The 18,607-nt window shown below is 38.9% G+C and overlaps 1 protein-coding gene across 1 annotated transcript; it reads left to right on the top strand.

The window, feature by feature from the left end:
- The first annotated feature begins 2,358 nt into the window (after positions 1 to 2,358).
- Positions 2,359 to 18,506, top strand: LOC134744730 (lysosomal aspartic protease). The gene is made up of 11 exons (XM_063678650.1): positions 2,359 to 2,470; positions 2,555 to 2,636; positions 6,540 to 6,663; positions 8,113 to 8,236; positions 9,588 to 9,706; positions 10,414 to 10,523; positions 11,721 to 11,807; positions 12,195 to 12,351; positions 14,665 to 14,771; positions 17,112 to 17,211; positions 17,526 to 18,506. Exons 2-11 carry the CDS (start codon positions 2,575 to 2,577, stop codon positions 17,685 to 17,687), a joined length of 1,152 nt encoding a protein of 383 aa, XP_063534720.1. The 5' UTR covers positions 2,359 to 2,470; positions 2,555 to 2,574; the 3' UTR covers positions 17,688 to 18,506.
- Positions 18,507 to 18,607: the final 101 nt, after the last annotated feature.

The following is an 18,607-nucleotide window of genomic DNA, read 5'->3' as shown; positions in this document are numbered from 1 at the left end:
TAGTGATAATATCAAATGTTATATCTACACCCCACTACATTATTAGGTGCTTATTTTAACGAAATAATGCATGCAATGTATTCGGTATACATTGCTTTACTTGACGTTGAACTTGAAATGATCTTTAAAAACCAAAGCCAAATGACATATATTTTAATAAGAAAAAGAAGATGATTATATTTTTATTATAACTAGAAAGATTTGCATGCATATATGTAGTAGAATCAATTCTCGGTACCATCATAATCAATCATGTAGCATTGTAACTTACAAGGCCAACGCCCAGAGAATTTTATACATTATTTGAACTAAATCGAGATGTAAATTTACGTCAAATAATGTACATAATATGATTAATATGTTGCCTAAATATTTTTATTTAGGTTAAGCTACGGAAGTAATAAAAATATTTTACTTTTCTTGAAAAACAAGCACAGAACATTGGTTGGTTAAAATCAAACCTAATCAAGTCTATGACAAAAAACATTTTTGGGCGCTATTTTACAATGATGTAACGTGAGAATTGATGAGACCTGGGCGTTGTAATTTAAACCTTAAGGCGGTGTTTTTTGGCTTACTTTTACAATAGCGATCGTCGGCGAGAGCCCGCCCGTGGGTGAAGAAGGTAGCTAATCATGTGACTTATGTGTGTGTGTGTGTGTGTGTGTGTGGCGGGCGCTCGAGACGCGCGGTCGGGCCGTATAGCTGTTACTTGTTAAATATTATAAACATAAGTACACTATTGCTGTAGTTTCATTTTTAATTTAATTTTTAACAAGCAGAAACGTCTGCGAACTTTTTAACTCACTTTTAATTATTGAAAAACCCACTAAATCAGAAATCAGAAACATTTATTGTTCAAACTGTGTAGGTACAAGAAGTAGGTACATTTTTTTAATGGATATCAACAGTTTTCGGGCATACAATTTATTTTATCTTAAAGTAATCTTAAACTAACAAACTAACTAGTCTGTGTCTCTGCTGTATCTTCATAGTATTCAAAGTGAAAACGTACAAATTTGCTCACTAAGCAAAAACTCATCATCATGAACAACATTGGACGCAATTACTTACCCTTTTATTAGTTTCAATTAAGGCCTGCATGGGAAATTTTCTACCAAAGTGCAGTGACAGTTGCAAGGAGTCAAGATTTGGTCGAGATACCTATGTCCATCCATTCCCGGCGTGGATTCGGTGCAACGTGAAATAGAATAAATATACTTAATAGGGTCTCGCTAAGTGTGCACCGCCATCACAAAACAGGATGAATATATGGGCAATTTTCAATCAAAAGGTTACTTATTGTCGGTTGTTAACTTGTTAATAAGGCGCTATTTCCATATAGCTTCAATTCGAAATCAACCTTATCGACAAGCGACAATGTGGTACCTTTTGGTTGAAAACGTCACATATGTATTACTTTGCTGGTTGCAAGTTACTAAATGACATCAGCCTGCCACTGTACCACCACGCTTTCACTTACTTGGCAGTGACAATGCACACATATCCTATAGGAGCGCCATACTTGACGTAGCGCTTGGTAGGAAAACTTGGCGTCGTTGAAAAAACTAAGTTCTAGCGTGATCCATGATCTATTACACGGAATTCGACCATACTGCTTGATGTCTAATGATGAGTATAACAAGATCCTTTTTTAGGGTTCCGTACCCAAAGGGTAAAAACGGGACCCTATTACTAAGACTCCGCTGTCCGTCTGTCTGTCTGTCACCAGGCTGTATCTCATGAACCATGATAGCTAGACAGTTGAAATTTTCACAGATGATGTATTTCTGTTGTTGCTATAACAACAAATACTAAAAACAGAATAATATAAATATTTAAATGGGGCTCCCATACAACAAACGTGATTTTTTTGCTGTTTTTTTTTCCGTAATGGTACGGAACCCTTCGTGCGCGAGTCCGACTCGCACTTGGCCGGTTTTTTTTTATTAGGGGGAAATGCATTCCGCATACCACCCGGGTCAGGTGCGGAAGGTGACCCAAGTGGTTATGTGGGACTCCCGTCTAGGCTAATGAGGCCCACTGAGTATTATATTCTTTGCCCACGGTATACCCACTTAATCAAGTTAAGAAGGCAAACCAACCTCCATGAAGCGGTGAGGACATCGAGAGTCGAGACCGATAGAGACAAATCTCAGTAATGAGGGATCAGTGAGTATTATATTCTTTGGATCAGTGGGACTGACAAAGAAAGAGTGGAAGGACTCTAGTTGCGTTTTGGATACGTTATGGAACCCTAGGGATAAGTGATGTACCGCCTTTTTTTGATATAGCAATCTGTGACGGACGTGGCCTGGCAACACTGACAAGTGTCACTGTCAGTGTCAAATCAATCGAACAAAAAGCGAGAAATAGAGAAATACGCCGAGTACCGGCGATTTGATTTAATTAACTAATTATTTCCATCGCGTGCGGACATTTGCGTAGGAAGAAAATCATCGAATTGTCGGTGAGTATTTTCTCCAGACTATATAATTACGCGTTAGTTCATTTACAATATTTACGTATTTTTAATTTATTGTTTTATTTGTAGTGTCCAGTGAATCATCAACAATGGGAAAATTAGCTATAATTTTCCTGGCTTTCGCCGCAACCTGCGCAGCTGACTTCATTAGGTAAGTAATGCTTTCTTTCCTGACAACATACCTGTAAACATGTATGACTTGCAATATTCGTGGATTTGGCAACCTTTGTATTTACGTTGTTTGTAAGCAAGTCCTAATTATGTAGGCAGGTATTTTTATACCAAATTTACTACAACACTAACAGTTTAGAATTCAATTTTTTTTTTTTTTATTATTTATCAAGAAACAAACAGTCTTATAAAACAGATGAGTTTATAAAGTAACATTTTTCTAGTAATAGACCTATAGTTTCCTATATGTAAACGAATATTAATAAAAACTTATTACTAAGTACAAAAGACATGCATATTGTAGATATAGTCCGACAAGAAATTGTAGAAAATTATTAAGAAGAAGAAGATGGCAGCAATTTAGTACGTTTTTTTTTTTTTTAGTTCAATTTTATTTAATTTCTACCATTTCATGCCGCACCACATGTGTGACAAGATATATGACGAAATCTTAAATTTAGAATCGGGTATTTTTATCTCAAAGAAGAATAAGCTAATTTCTTAAACAATCTCAATGAGCTGCTAAATATGTCCACGTTTTGGCACTTTTCATTGTACAACCTACATGTGCGTTTAATGTATGAGTGCTGCGCATGTTTAGTTCTGCTGCTTTTGATTTAATTTTAATTTGATATTTTTACTATTTTACCTTACTTAACATTATTTAACTAAATTTTTGCATAAGCTATTTATTTACTTTATTCGTACGTGACGTACCTGTATAATGTTTAATAAAGCTCTTTTCATTCTTTGCTTACATGAGGCAAACAATTACTTTGCCTCAAATTAATTTTACAGTACATATGGTGCTACTTTCTCGCACTAGTGCGTAAAAGAGCATGTTTCGTGCATATGTCGAAAGCTTAAATGGCCATATGTACTGTAAAACGTTGTACGATACACGTGCTTATAGGTAATTCGCAACTCGTGTCGATTTAAAACACTCCCTGCGGTCGTGATTTAATTTATCGCCACTCATTTCGAATTTCCTCTTTTCCGCACTTGTATCGTAAATAACTATTACAGTTCAACTCATTAATTTTTTCTCACATGAATTAAACTGTAAAATTGATTTAACGTTAGCACAACACAACAGTTTATTAACCTTACTAAGGTAAACCTAATCTAATCAATTTTAACTAAAAGTACAAATATTTTTTATGATACCTAAAATACCGCAACTTTTATGCATAACATCTTGTTATGCATAAAATTATAACAAGATGTCTTTTAAGATTATCTACTATAATTTTGCAGTGCTTTAAAGTGTCAGACAACTTGTTTAATAAAAAACCGGCCAAGTGCGAGTGGGACTCGCGCACGAAGGGTTCCGTACCATTACGCAAAAAACGGCAAATAAAATTACGTTTATTGTATGGGAGCCCCCTCAAATATTCATTTTATTCTGTTTTTAGTGTATTTGTTGTTATAGCGGCAACAGAAATACACCATCTGTGAAAATTTCAACTGTCTGGCTATCACGGTTCATGAGATACAGCCTGGTGACAGACGGACAGACAGACAGCGGAGTCTTAGTAATAGGGTCCTGTTTTTACCCTTTGGGTACGGAACCCTAATTAGTTTAATTGACTTGTAATATTGTTTGCAATACTCACTACATAATTTACTTTATTAAAACTGGCTAATTGATACAGCATATTTCCTTAATTGTAGCAGTGTCCTCTAGCAAAAAAATTACTAATTTAATTGATAAGCAACTGCAATAAGCCATAGCATTACACAGCCATAAAATAATTTTTGATACTACTGAATTCTACAGAAATAGCCAGAGATTCTATCTATATTGTAGAATCATAATAATCAATGTCCATAACGTAATGCTCTGATGACCAAATAGAATAGCATTCTTATTTTACTGTTTAGTATGAATCATGTTTGCGTTATTATTGGCATACCTTCTTCTTCCTCGCGTTTGTCCCGGCATTTTGCCACGGCTCATGGGAGCCTGGGGTCCGCTTGGCAACTAATCCCAAGATTTGGCGTAGGCACTAGTTTTTACGAAAGCGACTGCCATCTGACCTTCCAACCCAGAGGGAAAACTAGGCCTTGTTGGGATTAGTCCGGTTTCCTCACGATGTTTTCCTTCACCGAAAAGCGACTGGTAAATATCAAACGATATTTCGTACATAAGTTCCGAAAAACTCATTGGTACAAGCCAGGGTTTGAACCTGCGACCTTCGGATTGCAAGTCGCACACTCTTACCGCTAGGCCACCAGCGCTTGGCATACCTATGTGTGACTTAGGCATAAGCAATATATTGAAGTTTATTTCAACAGAAGAATATACTATGACTCATTATGACATCAATTATTTATATGTGCATCTCCATTATAAATGTTTGAGTTTCTCGCACGGTAGGCTTTGATGCCGTCTGACCCAAGAAAACTGCCTTGCTGCCTGACAGGGTGCGCGGGAGTGGCAACAGCATTTTAAGCATGGTAGTCAATAAGTTTGATTGTCCTCTTATGTGCGAAATGAGCCAGAGGACCAAATCACTTTTACCAAAGATAGATATAACTCCGTAATAGATGGATACAGTCTAAGGAAAAAATGTGCCTCGAAAATCAAGAAAATTTGATTCTCGTTCAGAGGGCGCTACTAGCTTTGGCCTACTGTCGTATAGATGGCGTTGACGGTTTCATTTGTTATTTGACAATTTTAACGCATATCAGTGAAAGAACATGGGTCAAAATCATAAAAATAATTAATGCAAATAAAAATTATCATTTATCCATATTTAAATACATTTTATCGTATTTTTATAAATCTTCATTTTTAGTTTTAAAGTGTTTCGACAGATGGCAGTGAATTTACTGGGGTTACAAAATTTACTATGACAGTACCGCTCTAGTATAAGTTATTCTATGCTTTTACATATTTATTATTAGCGTTATTTTAACTAACATGTAGATTAAGCTAAAAACTAACAATATGTGGACCTAATGTTGTCTGTAATAAATAAATTCATTCTTAAATTGCTGCAAGCAAAATGTCTGATTTTTAAAATATCAATGCCATACTAGCATTTGAAAGACTAAAGTAATTCACCTATGTATAAACTGCTAATGGAGCATTCCATGAAATTGTCTACCGTTGTCCTGTACAAACGCGAATTTTCTGAAGATTTGCAGGTATAAGTTTCCTTTTCTATGACAAATGGTCAAAAATTATTTGGAGCCTTACGTGTCCCACTGCTGGGCAAATATACACAGAAAATTAATCGCCTGCTTTAAATGCCACAAAAAATTCAGGAATGCTTCTAATATGCAATTTGTAGGCATCAAGATAATGTTTTATCTGTAAATGTTTAATAAATAATCGAGTTATGTAAGCATAGAGATATGAGAGACCATTTAATAAATGCATGTTCAATGGTCTATGCGTCTGTTTTCTGATATACATGCATAGTATGTATTCTTCTTTTTTTTTGGTCATATGAATAATTATGTATTTCAAATCCGAAATCCGTGGTCTCTGCCTACCCCTCCGGGAAATAGGCGTGATTATATGTATGTATGTATGTATGTATGTATTTCATTAGAGAAGTTTATCCACTAGGCATTAAGAAGGCATATCTATTAAGTCATATGCTTTGTTAAAACACAATTGTAAAAACATAATCAAGTGGTATACTGCAAGTCCATATCCAATAGGCAGGACCACACAGAACGAGCTGCCTAGCGAGGAAATTGCCACGCGAAGCAGCTCGGTTCGTGGAGACCAAGTGGAGATGTGCCTCTTGCCTTTGCTACGCCCTAGGCACTTTTACACGGACCAAACTGCTTCGCGCGGCAATTTCCTCGCGAGGCGGATCGTTCTGTGTGGACTCGCCTGATAAGTAATTATCCATGTGCATTTTAGAGTACCACTGCACCGCGTAGAGTCAGCTCGCGGTCAGCTGGCGGCGGTCGGCACGGAGCTCAACATGCTCCGCCTGCGGCGCCCCGCCGGGCCCTCGCCCGAGCCTCTGTCCAATTATCTTGATGTAAGTGTCACTTAACCAAAAGGTTTACGGGATCGACTTCGATAGGCGATTAGAACTCGATTTTACACTGGCTATAAATATTTGCCTATTGATGGACTGTGTAGGTAACCCGGGTAAGACGGACTACTTATATAACAATCAGTCTTATCTCAACAAAGTTAGGTATATGATATACCTCTAACTTTGATCAGGAACAATTAAATACAAATGGCAGTTTACAAATTGATGTAGGTCAGTTGTAATACCTACAAGTTACAACACGTTATAAAACAGGTCCCAACTGTTTCAGCGTTATTTTTAAATAACATTGTTTTTCAGCATATTAATGGTTGTAAATCAACTCAAACACACAACTAATTATAACAATATCGTACGACCGATAGTGATAACCCTACCTAGTTTAAATAGTTTGGTTATTTAGTTATTCTTATTGACTGCGAGTTAAGGTGTAAATTGGCGTGTACATTTCAAGATTGAACTATACAGAGTTGGCCGATAACCTCTTGCTTCTGACTTGTCTGAGTTATTTCAATACGTGTGACGTTTTCAACCAAAAGGTACCACATTGTCGCTTGTCGATAAGGTTGATTTCTAATTGAAGCTATATGGAAATAGCGCCTTATTGACAACCGACAATAAGTACCCTTTTGATTGAGAATGGCACACGTGAGGGTTTGGGCGTTGAACTGATGTGACGAATTGTTTGACCTTCGTCCAAGTGTCAACGTTTCTGGCAATTACAGAACATGTATGGTTACAAGCAAGTCTTTGTGTGAGTAATTTGATAATTCTACCTTAGACAGGAAAGTCTCTGTCTGGCCGTGGATGGATATGTGACTCCTTTTGCATATTAATAATCGGCACTATTATCTTGCTAACCAAAAAACTCTATGATCCACACATAATGTACTCGAATAAAATGCACCGTTTAAAACTGTTTTTGTTTGACCAAAATATTTACTTATTACGACACTACATTTTTATTACAACATCATTATATTCATTATCATAACGGCAACAAAACACAGAATGAATACTTCGGGAGGATCAGGTTTGGTTTTGTACTTATGAACTATGTCAATAAACCTTTTAACAGAATTAAAACACAGTTCACGTACCATCGTACATTTACTTAACGGGCCATACGTACGTACTCGTGTATAGTTTGAATCTTCTCAAATGATTTTTACGCCAAAGATCCTAATATGTTAAACAAATGCCATTGTTTCTTTTGAGCGCGTGGCCAATGTGTCTCAGCGCGTGGCACGCGCTCGCTTAAATGAAACAATGGCTTTTGTGTAACAGATTAGGATCTTTGGCATAAAAATAATTTGAGAAGATTCAAACTATACCTTCTTGCAACGTGTCTGTCTACCAATCGTCAGTTGTGTGTTGCTGCTACTGTTACATAATTTTAATCATACTATTTTTTCTTGTATGTTCGTCTAGGCGCAATACTACGGCCCGATCTCTATTGGAACCCCGCCGCAGACTTTCCGCGTGGTATTCGACACCGGATCCTCCAACCTGTGGGTGCCATCTAAGAAATGCCACTACACCAACATAGCTTGCCGTAAGTAGACTTTATGTGTGTAGTATTAAGGTATAATTTCGCCTGGTAACATGTGCCCCCTCTATGATATCTATTATGGTCAAAACTCGCAGCGATCTCTAGGAGGGAGATTGTACTAAAGATGAACCATCTAAAAAGCGAAAGGGAAGGACAAGACCAGTATGTTGAAGGGAAATAGTTTACGCGGTTATCAGAGTGACACGCCGCTTCAGTTTACGAGCAAGACAGCGTATATAGCGATGTCTCGCTCGCCTACCAGAGCCGCATCCAATGTGAAGACCGCCTGAAGAATCCGGGAAGTACGAGGTACAGTCGCCATCAGATATATCGGAGCGGCCGAGGCTCTCATAAATATCTGAACACGCCTCTATTGTCAAGGCGCTAGGTGCGTGTTCAGATATTTTTGAGCACCTCGGCCGCTCCGATATATCTGATGGCGACTGTACGAATACGAACCTAGCAGCTATAGTTGGTCAAGCAAAAAGCAGGACTGTATTCCTTTGCGCTTATTTTTTTAAATTTGCCGCCTTTTTCTACTGACAAGATTTGCTTGACCAACTATAAGTAAAAACTTGAAAAATGAAAAAAAAAAACTATTTAGTTTTTAATTCCTCATGAAAACATAAATCAACTAAATATCAATTCAACCAACATGTGTCGCGCGTGTAACTCCATATCGATAGATAAGCTACACAAGTTAACTATAAACCACATTCTTTGCTAATGGCTAATAGATAACATTACGCACATGCATATTTTTGAAATTGCGGACAACTTATGTCGTAAATTAGTGAAGTATGACGTACAGGGTCTTTGTCATAAAAAATAAATTATGGTTACAACTCGGTAATTAAACATATTCATAAATATGTTTAATTATTGTAATTAAATATATTTATAAATATGTTTGAAGCTTGTCAGTTGATTATCATGCTTTAGTAATAAGGATATTAATACTGAATAGTATTCTGTAGTATATTAATACTACTACAAAAGTTCTTGTGCCCTTAAAATATCCTTAATACCAAATTTCATCTTAATTCTAAATCGGTTCAGCGGTATACGCGTAAAGAGGTAACAGACAGACAGAGTTACTTCCGCATTTATAATATAATATTAGTAGGGATGGAGTTACCCATTTTTGCGGATTAAGAAAATCAAACAGAAAAATAAACGAAATTAATATAGTGAGACATATTTCAAAATATTCAAATAATAGTGAGTGAAACCGTACTGATCTAAATATTCAGAAAAATAATCTTTGTAGCCCTTAACTTAGCTTATGTCCACAGTACTCCACATGAGAGATGTGAACCTGACGGCTGTGTATGATTTTTGTTATTTGTTGCAGTGCTACACAACAAATATGATAGCAGCAAGTCCTCCTCTTACGTGTCCAACGGCAAAGAGTTCGCCATCCACTACGGCTCCGGCTCGCTCTCTGGGTTCCTTTCCACTGACACCGTCTCTGTTAGTACATTTATCATAATCTTTTCATCATTTTGTCGCCCACTGTTGAGCGTATTCATATTCATTCATATTCCTTTATTGATAAAATTACAAATTTTACATGCATGCCATAGGTGTGATAGGTGTAATATTAATAAGTAATTATATATCAGTTTAATCACAATTCATTTAAAATAACTATCATCAATTGAAGTAAAATAAAATAAAACAATAACAAACACGTAATAATAGGTAGTCAATACAATTTACAATTCAACAATTAAAGCATTAATTGTACCTTTTTTTGCCATTAATGTAATGAATAAAAATGATGATTCACCCAATTTATATGCCAATAGTGTAATAGATAAGAATTGGGTGTGGTTTTGAATGGTAAGGGCCCAGATAATATGCTTGCAGTAAAGCGTCAGACCATTTGGAGTACAAGAGCCTCTTGGGTTTTGGACCTGGTGCTGGGAATCTGACAGGAGTATTATTATTGACAAGGCCATGCAATTTATTAATTAAGGAGCCCTAGTTACAACATATATCAATGGTGTCACAGCACCATTTTGGTTTGGTAACCACGTATTTAACGCTTTACACCTTGGTGCGGCGTTGGATCTCGACATTCGTCGATCGGTCTCGATGCCGAGATTGGACTAAACAGTTATGTGGACCAAAAAGTGTTTACAGTGTTTTATACTAACTATTTATAATGTTTGTAGGTTGGCGGCGTGACAGTGAAATCTCAGACGTTCGCGGAGGCGCTTTCCGAGCCCGGCCTCGCGTTCGTCGCCGCTAAGTTCGATGGCATCCTTGGCATGGCCTTCAGCACGTAAGTCACACTCACACTACATTAGACTTTAATACGTTGACATACGATTCTAAAAACTTTCGCATGTCTACGTTTAATTATCTTCTCTATATACATATTAGTATTTTATGTATATATACAATAAGAAATATTCACACATTGATTTGTTCCAGCATAGGTGTAATAGATTTGTTTCTGTCATCAAACAAAATAAATGGCAAATTTCGTTAACTCGTAGCTAGTAATAAAATTGTAATCTTTGGTGGCGGCAACCGGCAAAGTGCTATGTGTATACCTTTGCAATTTGAATTTCTTTAATATCTCTCTCTCGTACCAAGCAACAGAAGAAATAATTGGTCAAGCAAATTTTGTCAGTAGAAAAAGGCGGCAAATTTAAAAAATGTAGGCGCGAAGGGTTACCGTCCCATAGAAAATTTGAATTTCGTGCCTTTTTCTACTAACAAGATATGCTTTACCAACTATATATTGAAACCTGTGCAGTAAACACCACATCTCTCTTTCACGTACAGCAAAGCTATTAGCTTGGCACCCCTACATACACATTTTTACGCAAGGGTGCTAAGATAATAGTTTTGCTGACAGTACACACACACACACATCCACTCCCACGCTCGCACAGTTTATACCATAAGTTTAAAATAATAAGATAAATTGTTTATTAGTTTTTAAAAGTAGTTTAATTTAGATTAGCTCATTTATATTTGTAAACTCGTATTTCATCTGCATTTTGTCGCAACATCTTATTGATAAATCTACTGGAATTTCCTAGAGTCCTCACGACAGGCTTGACCTAATGTGAGGGCTACTGCTAACCAAATTGTAATATTTATAACTGATCTGTTTTATCCTATATTAAATTTCTGGACATAGACCTCCCCCAAGGCTCGCCACTCCGACCGATCCTGTGCCGCTCGCATCCACCGTATTCCCGCGACCTTCACCAGGTCGTCGCTCCACCTCGTTGGAGGCCTACCGGCAGTTCGTCTTCCGGCCTATGTCCAGCAGTGGCCGTCTATCGGCTGACATGATGATATTAAATTTCATCTATGCCTGAACGCCGTAATCAGATCGTAGACTTTGGAAGTAGATTTCTAGAACATTTGCAAAGAAGTTATTTATTCGTATCTAAATTATTGACTCGCATCCAGTTTTTCGTTACATGTGACTTTCATGGGGTTTATGTTAATTATGTTGCAGCATATCCGTGGACCACGTGCCGCCAGTATTCGACAATATGGTGGCGCAGAAACTCGTCGCTCCAGTCTTCTCTTTTTATCTGAACAGGTAACTTCTACGGCTACTTTACATGGTACGGATTTCCTGTTTAATTTGGGCCGAGAAATCGTCATTATCGTGAGATTCGTGAGCAATATCATGAAGAAAAAGTTTATTTTCGAGAAATACAAATGTAACATAAACGAGAGTTTGTAACTAGAATTAGAATAAGTAATCTAAATTAAATCGGACAATGCTTCTTTCTATATCGCAGATAGTGGAATGTCAGTTCGATGGTCAATTAAATTAGGTACTACCCAATCATCATACTTTTATTAAAAACTACGCTTAACAGTAACCTAAGTTTATATTTATTATCGTACATATTTTTTCAAGACGATTAGTTTCGTCTTTTCTCATGTGTTGTTAGTTTATTAATGTCTTCCATCTCTACAGAGATCCGTCAGCCAAAGTCGGCGGCGAGATGATCCTAGGCGGCTCCGACTCGAACCACTACCGCGGCAACATGACCTACGTCCCTGTCGACAAGGCCGCCTACTGGCAGTTCCATGTGGGGGGCATCTCCATTGCCGGACACAAGTTCTGTGAGAACGTGAGTACACGTAGAAGAACCACTGCCACGGCAACATGACCTACGTCCCTGTCGACAAGGCCGCCTACTGGCAGTTCCATGTGGGGGGCATCTCCATTGCCGGACACAAGTTCTGTGAGAACGTGAGTACACGTAGAAGAACCACTGCCACGGCAACATGACCTACGTCCCTGTCGACAAGGCCGCCTACTGGCAGTTCCATGTGGGGGGCATCTCCATTGCCGGACACAAGTTCTGTGAGAACGTGAGTACACGTAGAAGAACCACTGCCACGGCAACATGACCTACGTCCCTGTCGACAAGGCCGCCTACTGGCGGTTCCATGTGGGGGGCATCTCCATTGCCGGACACAAGTTCTGTGAGAACGTGAGTACACGTAGAAGAACCACTGCCACGGCAACATGACCTACGTCCCTGTCGACAAGGCCGCCTACTGGCAGTTCCATGTGGGGGGCATCTCCATTGCCGGACACAAGTTCTGTGAGAACGTGAGTACACGTAGAAGAACCACTGCCACGGCAACATGACCTACGTCCCTGTCGACAAGGCCGCCTACTGGCAGTTCCATGTGGGGGGCATCTCCATTGCCGGACACAAGTTCTGTGAGAACGTGAGTACACGTAGAAGAACCACTGCCACGGCAACATGACCTACGTCCCTGTCGACAAGGCCGCCTACTGGCGGTTCCATGTGGGGGGCATCTCCATTGCCGGACACAAGTTCTGTGAGAACGTGAGTACACGTAGAAGAACCACTGCCACGGCAACATGACCTACGTCCCTGTCGACAAAGCCGCCTACTGGCAGTTCCATGTGGGCGGCATTGCCATTGCCGGACACAAGTTCTGTGAGAACGTGAGTACACGTAGAAGAACCACTGCCACGGCAACATGACCTACGTCCCTGTCGACAAGGCCGCCTACTGGCGGTTCTATGTGGGGGGCATCTCCATTGCCGGACACAAGTTCTGTGAGAACGTGAGTACACGTAGAAGAACCACTGCCACGGCAACATGACCTACGTCCCTGTCGACAAGGCCGCCTACTGGCAGTTCCATGTGGGCGGCATCGCCATTGCCGGACACAAGTTCTGTGAGAACGTGAGTACACGTAGACGAACCACTGCCGCGGCAACATGACCTACGTCCATGTCGACAAGGCCGCCTACTGGCAGTTCCATGTGGGCGGCATCGCCATTGCCGGACACAAGTTCTGTGAAATGAAATGAAATATTTATTTGCTTAAACATGGTAATTACATACAGATGTTATAAATTAATTGATTTAGTATCACATGTTAAGCCAAAAAATGGCATGCAAATTTAAAACTAAATAAGAACTTTTATTACAATTTCAAAATTAATATTGAAAAACAAATTTATTAAAATGATTAATATAACATGCAAGTCACATATTTTTTTTATAACAAATCACATAAAGTTTAATAGTACATACATTCAAGTATATTATTTAATAATCCATTAAGTAGTATTATAATTATATCTAGTCTAGTGTCTAGTAAACAGAATCAGTCAGAAAATCGTTTAATGAGTAAAAGCATTTGTCTTTTAGCCATTTGTGTAATCTAGTGGTAAATAATTTGTCAGGTAATTGTCTGATTTCATATGGCAACTTATTGTACACAAGAATACTCACTACATAGCAGTTTTTTTTTAATTAAGAGGTGTTACATAGGGGCATTTGTAGCTTAAATTCATTCCTGGCTGTGAGAACGTGAGTACACGTAGACGAACCACTGCCACGGCAACATGACCTACGTCCCTGTCGACAAGGCCGCCTACTGGCAGTTCCATGTGGGGGGCATCGCCATTGCCGGACACAAGTTCTGTGAGAACGTGAGTACACGTAGACGAACCACTGCCGCGGCAACATGACCTACGTCCATGTCGACAAGGCCGCCTACTGGCAGTTCCTTGTGGGCGGCATCGCCATTGCCGGACACAAGTTCTGTGAGAACGTGAGTACACGTAGACGAACCACTGCCGCGGCAACATGACCTACGTCCATGTCGACAAGGCCGCCTACTGGCAGTTCCTTGTGGGCGGCATCGCCATTGCCAGACACAAGTTCTGTGAGAACGTGAGTACACGTAGACGAACCACTGCAGCGGCAACATGACCTGTGTCCATGTCGACAAGGCCGCCTACTGGCAGTTCCTTGTGGGCGGCATCGCCATTGCCGGACACAAGTTCTGTGAGAACGTGAGTACACGTAGAGACGAACCACTGCGAAGAACCACTGGACGAACTTTCAGGACCCATATCTCCCATAGTAACTTAAGTATTCTTGTTGCAGGGATGCGAAGCGATCGCCGACACTGGCACCTCCCTCATCGGCGGTCCCACGGCCGAAATAGAGATCCTGAACAAGGCGCTCGGAGCCACTCCTCTCATATCTGGACAGTATGTATACAGGGTGGCAAAAAAATAAGTGCATTCCCGTTGCCAGGGAGGTTTGGGCATTATACTGAACAACTTTTACTATGGGAACTACCACGAAATCGTGATTTTTTTTTTTACCCTCCCATAGAAAATGGACCAGCCAAAGTGTTTGAAAACCAGCCAATTTGTTTTTCGCGATTTCGGGGTTGGTCCCATAGTAAAAGTTGATCAGTATAATCCCAAAACCTCCCTGGCAACGGGAATGCACTTATTTTTTAGCCACCGTGCATGTATTCTATATGTTATTCCTTATTTAAAACCTAGAAGTGTATGTGTCCAAGTCTTAGTCAAAGATCCCACTTTGTAGCTTACCATAAGGACGAGATTTGATTGTATCTTTATACGAATAATGTCACAGCGTCCTTATGGCGAGCGACAAAGTGGGACGTTTTTCTTGGAAACGACACATATTTTCTAATGCGCATGAAAATCTTTACTACGTTTTGACTGTTTAAAATTGCTGTACCATCGAAATAAATCTATAAGTATAGTATAATCTGTGTATTACAACTTCACATGCAACACTACAACTACTCTTTTCAACGTTGGATAGTCTATGGCACTTCCGACTCAAGCATAAGAGTTTTATCGATACGGTTTAGTCAATTATAAAAAAATTGAAAATGGAACTTCGTACATTTCGATAAAATATTTCTTGTTTAAGGAGACTCGATTCAATGCAAATTAGCCTACTAAAAATCAAAAATCAGCTAAAACTATACTTTCTATCTCTGCCTTAAGTTGCCATTTTATATATTGTATATATGCTTGTATAAATATATATTATATATATATATATTGTATTGTATATTTATTTGTGTGTTAGGTTTCGTTTTAATACTTATATGTATAAGTAGTAATTGTAGTATGTGTGTTTGTGTTTAATAGTCTCCATATTTAGCTCTTTGCACTACCTGTTGACTTTTGTATGAGTTCTACATTTCCTGCTACCCAAAGGTTGTCTGGAAGAGATCGCTTTTTAGCGATAAGACCGCCTGTTGTTACCTGGTTCTATTTTTTCTTTAAATATTTCTTTGTAGTTTTACATGTATGTAAAATGTATAATTTTGGTGCAATAAAGAATATTTACTTACTTACTTACTTAAAACACGCTGCTGCGTCGCATCTGCTTTGTGATTGGTTGGCCAACAAAAACATTTTATTTTATGTTGTAGTAGAAACAATTGCTTCACAAGTCAGAAACGCGCATGTGACACCCTTCATATAGCAACATCCATACCCTGCGAAAACCGCTTAGCGTTGCTTGTTAGTCTCCATAGGCAACTGTGGCCAAAATCGAGAAAAAAACTGTCTTAAAATTGAATTTAGCGCGGAGCAGGTACCAGGGCCTCATGAGTTACGAGGAGGTGTCGTTGACCAACCCGCCGGGGGCGCCGGGCCCGGCGGCCGGTGCGCGTACGAGTATGAAGGTATCGCGGGTCGCGGCAGCTCGCGTATCTTAGCTGTATACTTATGGTTTTGGTTTGGTTTGGTGGTATGATTCTAATAGTTGAAAGTATTATTTTAATCTCGTACCTTAGTTAAGCAACTCAGCAAGCTTCGTTGCTTAAACACGGTACTCGACTGAAAAGCTCTCTATTATATCACGACTGTATAAAATACTATTATGAAACGATAATTTACACAAAACTACCCAGTCACCCAGTGAGGTAATAAGGCTTGTGTTGCACGTAATAACCGTCGATATATATAATACATACACAATACGTATAAACATCCATTACTCAAGAGTAAATGTTTGAGATAAAAACACGAACAAAACGCCCGTACTGGGATTCGAACCCAGCTTCGTAGGCAGGGACAATTTAGACTAGGCAGAATAATATCATCTTATACCTTTTGGACGTCAATGACCGATATATCGGCAGCGTAGGTCCAACGCCAAAGACCGATTAATCCGTCACAGACCACAGAGCAACATAGACCTACGTGCATTCGCGTAAAGTTCAATTTCAGTTTTGACACTTCGGTGACGTGGCGTCTGGATGACAGCTTTTGTGTTTGACACGGCGACGAAAAGGTTAAATGACCTTATATGTAAAACACTGATTTAAACTCGCACGATTTTTACTTATTATTATTCAGAACGACGGGACTTAATCGCGGAAAATTAAGTTTTAAATTTACCTCCAACGTTTCGAAGACGGCGTTGTCCCCGTGGTCTCGGAGAAGTCTGGCTAAGTTAATTTTACGCGATAAGTCCCGTCGTTGTGAATAATAATGACCTTATATGTGAACGTAGAACGTACCATCAGATATTTACTTGCTTTTTTTTTAAAGGTACGTGTTTGACTGCTCGCTCATCCCCAAGTTGCCGCGCGTCACCTTCACCATAAACGGCGTGGAGTTCCCGCTTGACGGTCAGGATTATGTGCTGCGAGTAAGTATAGTTGGTCAAACCAAATTGGCAGTAAATAAGAACCAAAAAATCTGTACTCATCCTTGTTTTTTGGGTGCTAGTACTAGTGTAAGATTATTATAGTATGATTATTACTTTATTGTTACCATAAATTTATTACTTTATTGTTTTAACTGTATTGTTACCGTAAAACGTACGCAACCGTGCCATTAACTTCAGCTGTCAGATTTTCGACTACAATATTTTGCACTATTAACTATTAGTTTTATTTGTTCAATGTACGAGTTAAACTCAGCAGCGCACACTATGATACTCAATATTCACTCGCTCTACAGGTATCTCAATTCGGCAAAACAGTCTGCCTCTCCGGCTTCATGGGCCTCGACGTGCCGCCACCGGCCGGCCCCATCTGGATCCTCGGCGACGTGTTTATCGGCCGCTACTACACTGAGTTCGACGTCGCCAACCGCCGTATCGGGTTCGCGCCCGCTGTCTAAGCCACGGTGTGTTTTGAGGTGACATTGGTGAACCAAATGTGTAGGAAATCTTTTAAAAAGAGCGTAACATGACATTATTATGACAAATTTGTGCCATTTTCAACCAAAAGGGTACTTATTGTTGCTTGTCAGTAAGGCGCTATTTCCATATAGCTTCAATTAAAAATCAACCTTATCGACAAGCGACAAAGTGGTACCTTTTGATTGAAAACGTCACATTTGCTCACCATTGTTGCCTTACAGTCACAATATGTATGTAGACCACAATTTGTATAACATACACGTTAGTATACGTTCGCCTCGGTAGATTTTTCTCGGTAACCAAATGAGATTTTGAGTTCCGTTCAATTTGAGAATAGAAACAGAACTAAAGTGGATATTTTTCGGCCTTTAGTGAATCGGTTTAACATACGATGCATATTGACGTATAATTGTCGTAAATATTATCTGTATGTCCTTTTTGAAATTTAACCATAAAATATTGATCAGTTGTGATAGCAATCGGTGAAATTACTACCAGTGTTTAATTAAAAGCTTATGAATTTAATATTAAACTACAATAACTTAGTTTGATTTAGGTAGGTAGGTCACTGATTCAATTTTCAAGCAATTTTTGAGGCTTACTTTGTTAGAATAGGTTTTAAGATATTGTTTTTTTTTAATATCTCTTAATATGTAACCCATTATTACGGACTGACTCACTCCAACCAAATATAACGAACCATGACGATACATTCGTTTATTTTTCATTCAATACATTAGGTCAGTTTGAAGTGTTTTTACGTTATCTACGAAATAAATATTTTTGATTATTTTAAATTGATCTTTTATTTATTAAAATCATTATAAACTACACCACAAAACCATGATCATGAATTTAGCTACGCCGAGGCCGTGGCTGGCTCGAGTCGAGTCTGGGC

Source organism: Cydia strobilella, chromosome 10, assembly GCF_947568885.1.
Source record: "Cydia strobilella chromosome 10, ilCydStro3.1, whole genome shotgun sequence".
Classification (NCBI taxonomy): Eukaryota; Metazoa; Arthropoda; class Insecta; order Lepidoptera; family Tortricidae; genus Cydia; species Cydia strobilella.
This window is presented reverse-complemented; position numbering and strand designations above follow the sequence as displayed.

Excerpts from the sequence above, each read along its gene's own strand:
- LOC134744730 (XM_063678650.1), top strand. The coding sequence starts at position 2,575 with ATGGGAAAATTAGCTATAATTTTCCTGGCTTTCGCCGCAACCTGCGCA. Across the intron at positions 6,664-8,112 it reads CTCTGTCCAATTATCTTGAT|GCGCAATACTACGGCCCGAT; the intron begins GTAAGTGTCACT and ends ATGTTCGTCTAG. Across the intron at positions 12,352-14,664 it reads GACACAAGTTCTGTGAGAAC|GGATGCGAAGCGATCGCCGA; the intron begins GTGAGTACACGT and ends TTCTTGTTGCAG.